The sequence below is a fragment of the Larimichthys crocea genome, chromosome VIII (genome assembly GCF_000972845.2).
Source record: "Larimichthys crocea isolate SSNF chromosome VIII, L_crocea_2.0, whole genome shotgun sequence".
In the NCBI taxonomy this organism is placed as follows: domain Eukaryota; kingdom Metazoa; phylum Chordata; class Actinopteri; family Sciaenidae; genus Larimichthys; species Larimichthys crocea.
Window position 1 is genome coordinate 5,799,904 of NC_040018.1, and position 16,560 is coordinate 5,816,463.

The 16,560-nt window shown below is 44.4% G+C and overlaps 1 protein-coding gene across 3 annotated transcripts in view; it reads left to right on the plus strand.

Annotated features, from left to right (window-relative positions):
- The window catches only part of lrp4 (low density lipoprotein receptor-related protein 4), a 113,617-nt gene that overhangs the window by 59,323 nt on the left and 37,734 nt on the right, over nucleotides 1-16,560 (plus strand). For all 3 annotated transcript variants that reach the window (XM_027281172.1, XM_027281173.1, XM_027281174.1), the window contains exon 3: nucleotides 12,498-12,614. In XM_027281172.1, coding sequence (XP_027136973.1) covers nucleotides 12,498-12,614 — 117 coding nt within the window. The remainder of the gene's footprint in view (nucleotides 1-12,497; nucleotides 12,615-16,560) is intronic.

The following is a 16,560-nucleotide window of genomic DNA, read 5'->3' on the forward strand; positions in this document are numbered from 1 at the left end:
GTGAGGATCCAAAAAATCCAAAACTCAAACTGCTTCCCACAACGGCATTGATACAAACTCTCACACACACACAAACCACAGAAAAATGAGAAATTCACCCCCCCCATGTCCTCTAATCCACAGCTCTTTGCAGTTTTAGCCAATCAGAGAGCGGCAGTGACCGCGGGAGCTCAGCCGATCCGAAGGCAAGAGCGGAGGAGATTAAGACCCCATTCCCTCCTTCTCTATGTGTCAGTTTCTGACCATCCCTTCATCTTTGCCTCCCCCCATACCTCCCTCTGTCCTTGCATCCTTCTTCTCTCTGCCCTCCGACTGCTGGAAACCTGCAGACTTGACTCACTTTTCTCTTCGCTCAAGACTTTCTCATTTATTTCTCACCATGTGGTTGAGTTGGTTACTTCACTCCGTCTTCCTGTCTCTTTCTCCCAGCCTTGCTTGTATTTTCTTTCCCGTCTTCTGTCTCGGGATATGCCCGTAGTTGTTTGGACACATTAGCATAATCCTCCTCTTCTCTTTCTTCAAACGCCCTCCAACCACCCAACCAATGCTCGCTCTGTCCTCTCCTCCGCCTCCTTCCTAAATATTTACTCCCCGCTCGGTAAATGAGGCGAGCACACTTGTTCACACAGAGGAGGACACGATGAGAGGCTGATTGAGGACAGAGAAAGAGACAGATATAAAAGGAGAGACAAAAAGCTTGTTGCTCCGGGGCCTGACTTTACCTTCTTTGTAAATCGTGTACAAGCTTGTTTGAGTAGGTGTTAAATATGTCCTTTGTGTAATTAAACACAACAGAGGTGATAGATCAAGTGTTACGTAGAGCATATTTTAAACAGTATTTACACGATATTCTCAAATGATTGTGTCATTTTGACTCTCGCTAGACAGATGTATCCAACATTCAAGTAACTGCCAGATGGAGAAGATCGGTTGGTGTGCCACATGTTCTTCACTCCCACCATCCTTTCAGAGGTCTTTTTATTGATTGTCAGTGTTGAATAAATCAGCAATTGTACAGGGAAAGGAGCTTTTGTTTTTCACCACACAAGCATCTGACCAAACAGAAGAACCACACAGCGGACCACAGGAGATATAAATGATGGATCGGTGAAGATAAAATTCTCGACAGCAGTACAGATAAAACATATAGTATATACCTTGATAGTAATAAATAAGTAATAGAAATAGTACAAAAATACGATAGGAACATGGGGGGATAAAGACGGTTTTCACTCCTACCATCAGCACAATTTCAACCGAACTAGGTCATGGAGACGCTGCACAGCGGTTTATACTCCTTTGTGGCAGAACTTTATTAAGTATTGACAGAATCTAATTAGTTTAGAGCTTCCGGGTCCTTTTCCTTTCAGAGGTATTACCTCCGTAAACAGTTTTCTTAATGAGTTTATAATCTCAGTCACTAGTTTCAAGTCTTTTTTCCATGTAACATGACGCCAATTTTGTAAATTATGGCCCCATTAAGAGACAATAAAGCAAGCTGTGCTTTAAGGTGTGGTGACCTTGTGATTGGCAATTCATTCTCAGCGAGTTTGTCTAACACCGGGCTCTCAAACTCTCTCGCTGATTAAATATGTCCCTTTGTGGACTATTTATCTTCTCAGATCATGCCGAAGCATGTTTTAAAGTATTGTTTAGCGGCCATTGTTGTTTTTTCCTACTCGAAACCAAGCAGGCCAACTCGCGGTACCGCATCGCCCGCCAACTCCACGCTCTTTCGTCCAAATATGGTCACTTCTGGCTCCAGAAAAAACAAGATGGCCAAACTAGTGCCAAACTCAAAGCCTCCAAAGGATTGTCCACAAACCAATGGGTGACGACACACTGGTGAATGTTGTTCACTAGGCTTCTTTCTTCTTCTTCTTTTTTTGTCCTGGTTGAAACTAAGCACAGCCCAACTCGCACTACGCCACCCACCAGCTCCACACCGTTGCCCAAATATGGTCGCTTCTGGCTTCAAAAAGCTAAGACGACCAAGCTAAAGCCAAGCTCGAGGCTTCCAGATGATTGTCCACAAAACCAATGGGTGACGTCACAGTGGGTTTACACTTGTTATTAAGGCAGCAGTCATTTACTTCTCTGTTTTGACAGTTGGAGTTAAACAGTAGAATTTGCTATGTTCACGATACAAGTTACTCTTCCAGGAATGTGTGTCATCTCGGAAAACAGTCCATTGCCAGGGAAACCAGGTCTGTCCAACAGTGGTTTCAGTTGTACTCGACTGGTTACAATGCTGGTCTGATTTGTTGATTTAAAAGTCACCAAGGATCTTTGACACTGCACAGGAATCAGCTGTACAAGGATATGTGGATTAGGCAACTTTATTATTCTCATTGCCATCATGTGACGTCTTCTCCTCAGAGGAGAGAGGCAAAAACAAGATTGAAAGTGCAAAAGACGTCGGCGGTGAAAGAAATATAGCCTCCGAGGTTTGGCTGCATTTTGGGTTTGTGACAAACAACCGGGAAGACGCTGCAAAACTGGATGAAACTGTGATTTACGCAAAGATAGTGGCAGCCGGAGAAGATGTATATTTCCTGCTAAGAATCAATCACAGGCTAACTGCTGTCGGGACGAGTGCCTTTTGCTTTTTCTTCATCACTGTAATTTCTAATCATTTAACTAGTCATTCCCTTGCATGCTTTGATAGCCAGACAAAATAAACAGTTCGCAGACATGGCCTCGGGGCTCTGAGAGCTTGCGGCGTGCACATGTCATTGTGTTTGATATTTTATAGGCTGAGTAAATAACGAACTAATTGAAAGTAATGATTGATAGATGTGTTGGTTGCAACCCTGTCGGCACTGTCGTTGATGACAAAACACAGTCGGCCTAAGGTTGTTCAATCAACCTGCTTGTGTTTGGTGCTGACACATAGTTTACCTTCTTCCTCGGCTCGATATCTAATGAGTTAACTTTGGACTTGTTGATGCCGTCGCTCACAATTGGAACCCGGCTTATATGTTGACACTGCAGATTTCTCAAATAGACGAATGCATTCATCCAACGTCGCACAACCAAGACAGACAACCACAGCTGTGTTTGCCTTTGGTTGAATCAGTTCTTGTGAGCGCACGTGTGTGTGCATGTTTTATTACCTGCCTGAACTCTTTTCCAACTTTTCCTATTATGTAAATTCAAAGCTGCACTGGCACACACACACACACAGTCTATTTTCTGTTCACCTGGTGGTTTTAATCAAGAGGAAGGCACCTCCTCAACTCTTGGACAGATTAACAAATAATTTGTTATAGGCGTTGCTGACATCTGAGAATGCTAGTTTTGGTGATTTTCATCTTTAATCAAGCAACTTTCCACTTGTAAACATTTCAAGGATAGTTAAGATAGTTTTTTTGGTTTTAATGACCCTTTCCTCTCAATCCCAAGTTCCTTAAACTCTAAATTGCTGCGTCAGGGTACATTACAGTCCATAGAGGATGCTATGGTGACTTTGTTACTATGGTGACCATCTCTGCTCTTGTTTGTAAACATATATTGACATTGTATTAATAATAATGTGGGATTTACTTGGCTTTTTGTGAGTGTTCTCACAGGACAAGTCATGTTCTTTCAAGTTCTGGCTCAGTGTTGTCTCTTTGCCTCTTTTGAAACGTTTGTTTTTGTAGTTAGTCTTCCCTAGGCCCTCTTTTTTCGACAACTATCCTCTTATCCTGCAAAACTAATAACACATGTCCAGTAAACTGTCAAGTAGCTCCAGTAAAGAGACGCATTACCTGCCGCAGGTGGGTGTCCAAAGGACGAGCAGGGCAGCATTAGAGAAATTATTGCTTCATTCAGCCGGTGACAGATACTCATAATAGTCTTATAATGTCATCGTTAGAGCGCATTAGAGTCTTTCCTGTCATTCGGCCTCTGAAAGATGAAAATGTGTGGCTTTTCAGGATGACAGCGCTCGAGTGTTTCGTGCTGGTGCCAAGCACTCGGAGCGGAGATTTGTCATAGCAACAGGCAAACGTTTCTGCTTTAATCTGCTCTGATGGACAGTAAAACGCCACGTGACGACACACACTGCCGCATCTCTCTGCAGTTCATTCACTGCAAGGACTTCTTTTGATGCGTTTTGGACTTTTATTTTAATGCAACTTGATGTTCCACAGCTACAGTTGGAAGACTGTACCCATAAATCATCGTTCTCAGATTCTAAAAGTAATAATAACGTGTCCATAAAGATAAACCAGGTCAAACTGGCACTCTGAATTGGGCCAATATGAATATCCTCGAGCACATTTGCTGCTAATTTTTTGGTGTCCCAGTAAAATATTGGATGCAGGACTTGTAATGGAATATTTTTACACTGTGCTGTTGCTGTTCTGTTTAAGTATAGGATTCAGATACTTGTCCAGTAGATATAAAGATGCATAAACCGTGCTCGGTCAGAGGTTTTCCATCTTTTATTTGTTTGATACCCCTGACTATGATAAACCCAGTGTAATGAGGCGTCAAAGGCTGATGTCAGCCTCAGACAGCTAGTTAACAGAACTCTGCACTGGTGTTTCTTAGCGATGGATCCGTGAATGCAGAGTAGCGTTACACGGCTTGGGTGAGGCAGGAGGTCTGTTTACTGAGGAGGTGGAGGGTGGAGGAGGAGGATGCAAAAAAGCCCATCATAAAGGCCGCCGCCGGACACACTGCCAAGAAAAACTCTGCTGGCAGCGCCACTCCGCTCTGACGGAGTGAAATATGCGCTGGCTACCAACCAGGGCTGCCTAGGAATCAGATAAGCCGCCTCTGTCGGGACCGGCTATGAGAGGAAAATAAAGAGCGAGTAGAGTAGGAGAGGCTGACACGGATGGGCCGAGAGGTTTAGTTTGAGATATTTGGATATTTCGGAATTCTAAAAAATAAATGTTATGGCTTTACAGACTATTAAAATATCCCGCACAGAGTCATTTCACCAGGTTTATGATCGGGATCTGCATTAGAGATACACATTGCCGGCTCTCCGAAACTGAATTCATGGCCTCTGCAATCAACCTAACGTATCGTCTGCCTATCAGAAATGTTTTGTTTTTGACACCTGCTTTGGTTTTTAAGGAGAGAAGTGAAGAAAGAAGTGCGGAAACCAGAAAAGAGAGACAGATCTTGGGAGCTTCATGAAAGAACATGAATCATTTGGGTGTCAGAGTGTCGGAGGTATAAACTAAGAGGAGAGAAAGTTCGGCTATTATTCTGCCTGTTAGCTCAGCTCCAGCTCTCTCTACACTTAAGCACTGACGCATTTGTTATGAAGTGAAATTAAAACTTAAAACTCTCAAAGAGAGCGAAACTGAGCCGCTGCGATCGACTTTTGTTGTGCAGGTGTGTGTGTGTGTGTGTGTGTGTGTGTGTGTGTGTGTGCAGCGGCCGCTCGATGCCAAACACGGAGTCGAATCTAACAAAAGCTGAAGACACAGACCACCGCTGTGAATAAATGTTTCCAGCGGAGACGACAGTAATCTGGAGGTGCACCGAACAGTTTTGGACAGAGAGAGAAAAGCTTTATTATAAAAGCTCCTCGGCTGAAATATTCTCGTTAGACTTGCAGACTCCTCTATAGCTCTCTGGAGTCCACATCTGTTTTTCAGTCAGACAGTGTCCCCCCTCCCCTCTCTCTCTCTCTCTCGCTTTCTTTTTCTCCTTCTCTCTCTCTCTAGTCTGTCCATCCTCCCATCCGTTCAGCCAGTGTGATAAGCGGTGTTTAGGCAGATATATTGGCCCCATTAGAGCCACTTGATTCAGCTGCTCTATAGTAAAGGGGAGGCCATTGACTCTGCTGCTCGAGGCCACTTAAAGACGCACACACACATCTTTCTAAACACACCGAACACATCAGCGTATGCACACACTTACTCCTGGATACACTCAAAAAAAATCAATAGTGCTCATTATTTTCAGTTCAAAGAAAATGGGATTAACTTATTCTGTTGCCCAATCAGCATCTCTCCACGTTTCGTCTTATTTTTTCTGGCTCCCTGATCCAACGAGACCTTGTTTACCGAGGACTACTTTGATCAGCAGCTTGTTAAGAACACAAAACACTTCGACGTTTGGAGAAAAAAATAAGAATATGTGCGAGAATCCATTTACACCAATCTGTTCCTGTCGGAAAATCCAGGTGTTTTTCATTAAAAGCGCAACGAGCCTTTCAACAGCTTGTTCACCTAAATTACAAAGATACACGTTCTCCTCACTTTTAGCTCTGGGGGGGGATATCAAGAGATGAAGATAGTTTCTTCTTCAATGAAGGTTGCTTGAAAGTTAAAGAAACTCAACAACAACAGCTCCTTCCTGAAAACAAGTGTCCATGCAATCCTGGGTAATCCGGACTCTCTGCACAGATACTCCATCAAACTGTTATACTGGGGTCGAGGCAGACGTCTCACAGCAGGACGGTGGAGTCTGTGCGTCTAACAAGAACATTTCATCCAAGGTTCTTCTAATAAACGTTTTTTTTTTCTTTCAGTCCAAAACCAGCTGGTTCACCTTCAGATTACCTTTTGTTTCTAGTGGAAACATTTGTGGTGATCTCGACGTCTTTTGTTCTTTTGGTAACTTAAACAAACTCTCTATCTGTATTACTATATACCAGTAGAGGTAAAATGCCAGTGAAGGAAATGTATTTGTTTTTGTTTTTTTAATTTGGAATCATTCTTTAAAGCGTTGGTCCCCAACCACTGGTCTGTGGACTGCTACTGGTCCGTGGGTCATTTGCTGCTGGGCCACACAGAAAGAATGATTTGAAAATATATATTTTATTGATTATCGGAGTCTGAGAGATGATTTATTTTGAAAAATGACCAGACACATCCATCTGTATCGCTTGTGCCGGGTCACGTGATACGTTACCCCAGAAATTAAGCCCACAAGTAGCAAAAAGTAGTAGAAAACAAATGTCTTTGGAAAAACCAAAACAAAATTACGGAGTAAGGAACTTCTTCGGGTGTCATTGTCTCCCATAACTCAGGGCTCCCACTAACGCAGCATAATGGTGAGATGTATTTTATATTTGTTTTCATGCCTGTCACGTCGTTTTATATCATCATATTTATCCCCCCACTCCTTGAAGTCCTTGAACTCCTTACACAGAACTGGTCCGTGGTGCAAAAAAAGGTTGTGGACTGCTGCTTCAATGTATAAACAAGACCAATGTTTCCTGTATTTACTTGATAAGTTAATCAACCGATTAAAAGGTGCGACGTTTAGAATTCAGTGGCATCTAGTTGCTGATTGGAACCATCTGAATACCCCTCACCTTACCTTCTTGTTTAAAGCATGAAGGAGAAGCTACAGTTGGTGTGAAACTCGCAGAAGGTCCTGTGTAGAGCCGGTTTTCCGTTTGTCCCTTCTAGGCTGCTGTAGAAACATTGTGGGTATACATATAAAAGTCTCATTCCGAGGTAACAAAAACATAACCGTTCTTCTTCTCAGGTGATTAGACACTACTGAAAACATAGTTGTGAATATTTCTATTATATTTCGGTCAATAGCTTCCTTTAAATGTGACACACTGGACCTTTAATGAACCTTTTTAATCATTTCAGTCAATGAGCTGAAGAGCTCAAACTTCAGCTCTGTTTAGTTTTGACCTGTGGAATGCGAGTGTGAATTCTGTTGCTCGGGTGAGAAGATCCCAATGGTGAAGGTCAGTGTGTGTGTGTGTGTGTGTGTGTGTGTGTGTGTGTGTGTGTTATTGTATCACCTGGACGGATCCTTCCAGGCTGTGAATGAACAAATCAAACGAGCAGTGGCACTTTTAGCAATAATTAGGCGAATGTCCAAAAAAACGTTGGCAAAATAACAACAACTGTCCTGTGAATATGCTCGAGAGGATGGGACAATATTGCATAATTAATGCGCCACCACCACGGGAGCAGGAAGTGGACCAGAATGCAATGTGTCGTGCATCTGTCGTCAGTAGCCTGTGAAACAGGACGAGCGCTTTGATGCGGCTTTGCTCCGGCACGATTCTGTCAGTGCTCTTTCTTATTTACATCGTCAGTATGTTGACTGCTTAAGCGAGACGAGCACACGGTTTTAATTTGAGGTGGAACACTGCGAACAACGCGCAGTGCAGTGGACAGAGTTAAAGAAGGTCTGGCAAGTGTGTTGATTCGTGTGTGTGCCTCCGAGGAATGCGGCGGTAGTTAGACGAGCTGAGCTGAGCAGAATCTGTGTGATAAGAGATCAAAGCGCCACATCGAGCTTCCCTGCTGATCCACCTGATACCAGTACACAGGCCCCACCTACTGCATATGTGTGTGTGTGTGCGTGTGTGTGTCAGGGTTCCCACGGGTGCTTGAATTCCTTGAAAATGCTTGAATTTCAATTCAGTGTTTTCAAGGTTGTGAAAATGCTTGAATTTTTTGTGAAGTGCTTGAAAATGCTTGAAATTTGTGTGATGTCTATTTGTCACTGTTATTGCGCTATGGTAGTTACACAATACACCGCTCCCAAGCTGAGAATACAAGCCAATTCACAATTAGTTAAAAATCAAAACAGTCAATCTACCACCATATGAAATAATGCTAATTAGACCCATATTATTATGCCATACAGTGGCACCGCTGCGCTTCCCATGACCATCATGGCAAACACAACTAGTAGGCTACCTATTTAAAGGTGCTGGAAAAATGGAAAAACTGGTGCTTGAAGGTGCTTGAATTTGTTCATGAAAAAGGTGTGGGAACCCTGGTGTGTGTGTGTGTGTGTGTGTGTCTGTATGAATTTAAGAGAAAGCGTGTTTATTTGCATACATTTTACATCCCTCAAAATTTGGATGCCTAAACAATTCTGCCCTGTCGAGTTTATCGGTTTATTTCTCTGTATGTGTGTGTGTGTGTGAATTTAAGAGAGAGCGTTTATTTGCATACATTTTGCATCCCTCAAAATAGTGTGTGTGAGTGTTTAGCCTTTGCGGCAACGGTTTATTTCTGTGTGTGTGTGTGTATTTATTGAAATGTTGAAAAGCAGCACTCCCCTTCTCGTCGTTCAAGGCCGTAAATCCGCTGACGCCCAGTTGGAGATGCGTCCAAAATGCATAAAAAAGCGCTTCAGCTTAACAAAGAGAACACTCTAGGTGGCGTGCAGGTGTCAGGACTCTCAGGAAGTTTCACTAATGGGTCCGTGTGAAAAAACAAAACAAACTTCCTGGCAGTCCTAGCAAATATTGAACTCCAACCTTATTTCATTTCAGCTGAGATTTGTCTTTTCAAACTGAATCACGTCAGCTGAGAGGGAAATGTTAGAGTCAGGGCTTTACACTTAAAGGAACATGCCAGGAGTTGTTACTGTGATCATGTATTATAAACTTTAGGGCTGCAACTGACAATGAATCAGTCTGCTGATTGTTTTCTTGATGAATCCATTACTGCCATTACTCGCAACAAACAAGAGGGTTTTCCAAAGCGACTTCAAGGTACAGAGCGACCACGCGGTGTTAGTGCAGCAATAACTCGCATGGAATCAAATGACAGTTCTAGAGAGGGATGGATTCAGCATGTCCAGTTGTTGGGAGTGTTGGAGAGGAGGTCCTCTCTGAAGAGCTGGAGGTCTTCAAGAGGTTTTTAAAGGGAGAGAAGGACGCCCCTGATCTGGAAGGAACTGGTAGGACATCCCATCAAGGGAGAACAACGCACTGGTCAGGAGGTCACATAAGTACGGTGGCCGGGAACCCTCAATGCTGCAAATAAAAGAAACTCTGCAAACAAAAAGAAACAGCTTCTGTACTTCTTCTTCTTCTTCTTCTTCTTCGCTCACATAAAAAACTACAGGTGCACCGGCAAAAATAGTCCCCGGTAATTCACTTTCGTTGTGAAAATTCTTTTATTTGCAGCGGCGTTTCTTTTTTTATTTGCAGCGCCGTTTCTTTTTGTTTACAGCGTTTCTTATATTTTTAGCGCTGTTTCTTTTTGTTTGCAGAGTTTCTTTTATTTGCAGCATTGAGGGTTCCCGGCCACCGTACATAAGCCTTCTTACGTAGAAAGGAATTCAGGTGAGAAGGTGCAGAACCGAAGACGACTTTGTGGTCAAGCATTAGAGATTTGAATTTGACGCAAGCTGCTGCAGTAGCCAGTGGACCTCGATGATAGCGTCATGAAGTACAACATGACCACATCCTGTATCATGTTGAGTTTTAGAAGCTAAAAAAAATGTTTTATATCTCAGCGTTCTAAGCCCTGTGATGAACTGGCGACTTGTCCAGAATGTTCCCTGCCTCTCACCAAAAGTCAGCTAGGGTACACTCCTGTCTCCGGCTCCACCCTGATGAGGATACGCAGTTAGAGAAAATGGATGGATGTCAGTGATTTTAAGTGGACGTTAACACTCTTATCGTAATCAGCAGAGTCTCTGCTTTCACGTGACGTTTGTGTGGTTTGGTTAAAGTGGTGAAATGAGCAGAAGCATTAAAGTGGACATGTGCTGTTTTCGTGTTTTTGTCCAGATACTTGCTTGGGGATTGAACTGCGTTTCGTTTGGGTGGCAGTGCTTGAAGTTTTTAGCTGAGTTTCTTCCCGTCATTTTGGTATGCTACATGTCAGGATTGGTGCATCCTAGCAGACGCTGATCGTTTGTACTGTGCATACATCTCACGCCGTCCCCCATACGGAGAACTTTCGGGTTGAAATATGAAGTTATCGGTATCGGTTGAAAATTTTCATAGCGTGCATCACTACTCTTGACATCCAAGATCAGAGGGCACATTTTAGCCTTATGAAAAAAAGGATGCTCAAATATTATTTCTTCCTACTAAAAGGTGGATTTTTCTTTGGGATGTTTGGCAGCAGGCCCTCAAACCTTGCATGTCTTGGAGCGTCTTTCAATGCACCACACGGAAAACTGTCATTTTCTTGACCAACATTTCATGTCTCTGAAACACTTTGAAATAAAACTCAAGCCCATTAGGCTGTCTGGAAGCAAAGATCTCTGATGGTCTGATTTTTAGATAATTGTTTGCAGAGATGCATTTCATATGCAAATCGAGCCAAACCTCCAGTATCGGTCACATAATATTTGACAGCAAGAGTTCAGCAGAAGGTGAAGATAATAAGGGGCGGTGGACAAAAAGCGAGATTTGGCGCAGGCGTGAGAGTTTTGTTTGCTTCTCTCTCTCTCTCTCTCTCTCTCTCTCTCTCTCTCTCTCTCTCTCTCTTTGTTGCTCTCTGAATAATGTAATATCCATGCAGGGGTATGTGGGTCAGTGGGGCTTTACTTCCCCCAGAGACCAGGGCCACACCCCAACACACACACACACACACACACACACTTACTTCACTCACTGAGCCCTGACTCCTTCGCCTGTCTGCCTCGCTGCTTAGCTCGCTGCGTGACGTCATACATTTTTCATAAGGTCTGCGTTGTTCCGTCAATATTTCATATCTCGTATCGACAGGCTGAGTGAGAGGAGTTGCTGCTCCCTCTCCTCCTTCCCTTTTCCTTTGCCTCTCTCCTTCTCCCTCCTCCTCCTCTCTCTCTTCTCCTCCCTCCATCCCTCTCTGGCCCTTTAATTAAATTAGCTCTGTCTGCGGATGACAAAGGGCCAGTCATTCGGGCTCTGCTTAGATAGCAAGTGGCTGCACTTAGAGCGGATATGAAGTTAAGGAGGAATGCGCTGAGCTGAGCTGAGCTGAGCTGAGCTGAGCTGAGCTGAGCTGAGTTCGGTGCTTCTCTCTGGGTCTTAGGGTAAGGAGGTGGCAGAGAGGAGAAGGACTTGTGGGTCCTGATCGGGGCTCAGGTTCTGGATGAGCTGAGACCAGACATAAACCCCGCTGCCTGTTAAACTCTGGCCTTTAAACTCCGCCAGCGACCATTCAGTCATCGGACTGACATCTGATGGAGTTTTCTTACCTTAGGTCTGCGACTACGACATTGTTTCTACCGAATCATCAGCTAATTACTTTAAATGAATTAACTTATGGATAATATCCGTTAATGGCATTAAAATGACGATTTCCCAGAGCTCAAGAAGCATATTTTAGTTGCTCATTGTGTCCAAACATAAGAAATTAAGTGTCAATGATGAAAAACTCACATCTTAGAATTTTTTTTGGTTTTACTTTAAAAATGTACAATTACTTAGAATGGATGCAAAACATGTTCCTCCTCCCTAAAAAACTCTCTTATCTCACACAGAAAAAGGATAACGTGGTGAGATTTAAACGTCTGAAACTGTTCAAATCCAGATGCGTTCGGGGCCAAATGTTATCTCACTTAGCAATATCTGTTAACAAAAAAACCATATCACCCAAAATATGGTGTGATACATCGCGGAAACAACCAGAAAATATTAAACCAGCACCAGGAATTATGATTTAAGGGAAGAAAGTTAGAGGAAAAATCACATTAAAGGTAAAGAACAAGAGCAACTCTCCTCTCCCCTCCTTTCCTCTCCTCTCCTCCGTCACAGTTTGTTAGTCTGTTAGTTTGTTTGTCCGTCTGCACCCACTGACAGACGTGTGTTGTCTGTCCTTGTTTGTCCGCAGTGCTTCCCACCTGCTCGCCTCTGGACTTCCACTGCGACAACGGGAAATGCATCCGCCGCTCGTGGGTGTGCGACGGCGACAACGACTGCGAGGACGACTCCGACGAGCAGGACTGTCGTAAGTGCACTCTTCTCTTCTTGTCAACACAAACACGAAAATAAACAGCGGGCGGTCACATTGATATGACTCACACGTGGATACATACGCACACACACACACACACACACACACACACACACACACAAACGCTCGGGGAGGGGTAAGTTATTAAAGTGGACAGATGTTTGAGGCAGCCATGTGCAGTGAGGTGTTTGTTTTGAGTCTGAAAGAGGTGCCTGGCTGCCATACTCACTCTCTGTCACACACACACACACACACACACACACACACACACACACACACACACACACACACACACACACACTGGCGAGAGGTCAGCACTCCCACGGTCAAAACTCTCTGACCTTTGCCCTGAGTTTATCCTGGTCCTCCTTTGATTTGTGGAGGTGTGTGTGTGTGTGTGTGTGTGTGTGTGTGTGTGTGTGTGTGTGTGTGTGTGTGTGTGTTCAGCTCAAAATACCCCTCAGCTGCTTGCCAGGCAGAATGTGGCCTGCAGTGGGTGTAGTAAGGAGTGCCTATTTCAGCAGACATATTTATGTATCTATGCATCGCTGCCGGGCGTGTGTGTGTGTGTGTGTGTGTGTGTTTGTGTGTGTGAGAGTGTGTTTGTGTATGCTTTATGCTGCTTTGTGAGGACTAGTTTAAGTTTGACGCTGAGGGAAAAGGGAGAGCGTTTCGTCTGTTCCTCAGTTAATGCTGCGTTCACTCAGTGTCTCCTGTTATCCTGACCTGGAAATGTTCATGCATTATTCCACGACGGTTAGGCAGCTCTCAGGCTCTGACATGAGCCCTCTCGTTCGTTTGAATGGAGCCCGTCCAAGTTGAATTTGGCTCAACTTTTTTTGCTGCAGCCGTCATCCAGCGAGCGCGTCGCACACACATGCAAACACACGTTTCTCGCAGGTTACTGTGTAATCCGAAACGGTGTCACTGTGATGAAAGATAAAATGGCTGTGAGTCGCAAGGCATTCATCCGTTCATGCGGGTACATCGCCACCACTGCATTGTTTTCATCCTCAGAATAGCCACTGAACTCTGCTTCCCCTCGCTCCCATTGTCACTGTCTGAAGAGCCACTTTAGAAACTTCTTTTTGCAGCTCGCACAGAGGCTAAAACTTGCCAACGGTGCTGAAAACTACAAATCCCATGGTGCATTCCTCCTTCCCCACATGTATTTTAGCAGATCGTGCAGCGTTTTTGCAGTCAGATGTATGATATCGTCTAAAACGTGAATAAACACAAACATGGCACACTTGCCTTTAAGGGATATTCACACGCACATGTTGCATCCGGTCTTAAAGCGTTAATGGCGGGCTAAAACTGAAGAGTTGGGATCTAATATGTAGTTTGTAATCTTGTTTCCTTAGTCGCCCAACTCTTTTCAAGGCTAGCATCAGGTTTGGGTTTAGGCTCTGAGGCTGGAGAATGCATCATGTCAGCTGGAGGTGTGCAGAAACACAAACGCGTTCAGTCCGTGCGAACACATGATCCCACTTTTAGTTTCTGCATTTACCCGTAATGACTCAGCAGGCTCTGTATGTGCAGTTTGCACGCCACCGGGCTCCGTCGCACGTTCAGCGAGCGTTTGGCGACTCGCTTTAATCACACTTAACACTCCGGGCAGCGACAGGAATAACTCCAGTGCTCCTGATGGAGATAACACATGGCAGAGAGAGTCAGGCGGTGTCGCTTTAGTGGCTAACTTTTATCTAAAGATCAATTCAGGCTCTTTTTTCTCTTTCTTCACCTTGCACTCACAAAAAAACATGCTTTGGGGTGGTGTGGCCTCGTGGCTACACAGGAGGTAAGAAGACACCGACCGGAGTTACTGCCAGTCTGATCATAAGTCGGTGTAGAAGGAACAAAGGGCTGTAGTCCTGCAGTCATCAAGGGGCAGAATGGTGCTTCTACACCCATCAAAGGTCTGAACCATACATGCATTATCTGTAACCGCTTATCCTCCGCAGGGTCGTGGCGTGGGGCACACATACATCACCAATTAACCCATTAACTGCATGTCTTTGGACTGTGGGAAGAAGCCGGTGTACCCGGAGAGAACCCACACAGACACGGGGAGAACCACTGCACCGCCACGCCACCCAAGTCTGAACCTTTGCACCAAATTTAAAAACTGAACTGAACGCCAGAAGGCTCACAGTCACTGACCAACGTGTTTTTAAATGGTTTCATAAAATACAGTCCAGTCATATAGTTCAGTTTACAGCTTAGAGAAGACCTTTTTAAATGTGCAGCACCTTCAGAGGATCGCCAAAGTCTCTAGGAATTATTCTCTGGTGACTATGAACGTCTGCTCCAAACTTAATTAAACATTCGGTCCGGCGTTAAAACATCTCGACATAGTGACGGACTGACAGACCGACTCGTATCGCCATCCATCAAGCTGCGGCGGCTGAAAATAAGAACTCGACATTGTTAAGTATTAATAGATGTGTCTGTGTTAAAGGGGACGGGGAATCAGCGACTGGAGGCAGCTACGTGTTTTAACAGCACTTAAAAGTAATCTCTGACGGCAAATACACCCTAATCCTGACGGTGTTTGTTTTCCAAAATACCTCACGTCGTGTGTGTGTGTGTGTGTGTGTGTGTGTGTGTGTGTGTGTGTGCAGCAGGTACAGGTTCACTCTTCCTCTTCTGACTGATTTTTCGTCTCTGTCTGTCTGTCTGACATCCACTGATTTCTCCTCCTCTGTTGACCCACATACTGTATCAGCAGCCAGACAGTGAATCACTTCCTGACGGGGGGTCTGTCTGCTTCGAGCCGGCTATGAATTTTTCATCTTCATGCCCACTAAATTTCCCTCCTTCCCCTTGTTCCCCACACTACTTATTATTTCATGCTTCTTTCTTTTCTCGCTTTCCACCACCACCTCCACCCCGGTCTGTCTTTCACCTCCTCGATATATATTTTGTTTCACCCCACGATGCGATGGTTTTATTTCATTATTTAAGAGACGGTGGAGACAATCCTGTGTGCTCGGCTGGAACCGGGAGCAGTTGTCAAGATTTTTTAGACAAACACGGAGAGAGAGAGAGAGTGAGGTGTGTCTCGGTAAGGACACATTTGTGTTTGTGTTTGTGTTTGAGCACGAGGTGTTCTGAATTCTTGAAGTTTGAAATAAATTTCACAGAAAAAAACCCACACACACAAACATATGTGGGGAGGCTGGTTATGACTCCCAGCACCCTTTGCCCTTTGACGTTTGGCTGCTGTGTGAACGATGAGCATCTCGAGGGCTTGTTGACCTCTGACCTCCCTCTGTTTACCTCACTGATGGCAGGGAGGGGGAGAGGAAGAGAATCGATTATTTTGAGGTGATTTAATGACGATATTTGTCAATAGTGAAATTAAATTTTCATCCTGAGCCGTCATTAGACTTTTTATGGAGGGCGTCCAGTATCCACAGAGGTCTGCAGATAACAAACATATCAGCTCTGGGGCCTCCTGTCATGTCTCCTCTCTGAAGTGCAGTGTGTATCCGGCAGCCTCGACTCGTGCCACCTGAGAAAAGATGAAAAATTTCACCGAAGTAAAGAAAACCTCCATCTCCGCCCCCTCAATTCTTCGGGCATCCTTCTGTTTCTGTCTCCCCTATCTCATTGTGTTTGTCTCAGCTGTCTAACACTCACACACACAGCAGTGATAAATTATAGATTACCTCCTGCCAGGGGCCATCCATCATTGGTTCTCCTTGATGGACCCTGTTTACTCGAGGCCCCCTAGGCGAGAGTGGCCGGGGCTTCACCATCGATTGGTTTAGAAGGCGGTGTTTTGAAAATCCATTCAGCCCTTTTTGTCAATGGAGGTGTGATTAAAAGAAGCCAGGTGGAGGAGTTGTTATGATGAATGAAAGGGTTTGAAAGTGAAACGCTGTCAGTGTCACAGTGCTGAAGGTTCAGTGGAGGGAGGTGTCTAAATGCATCG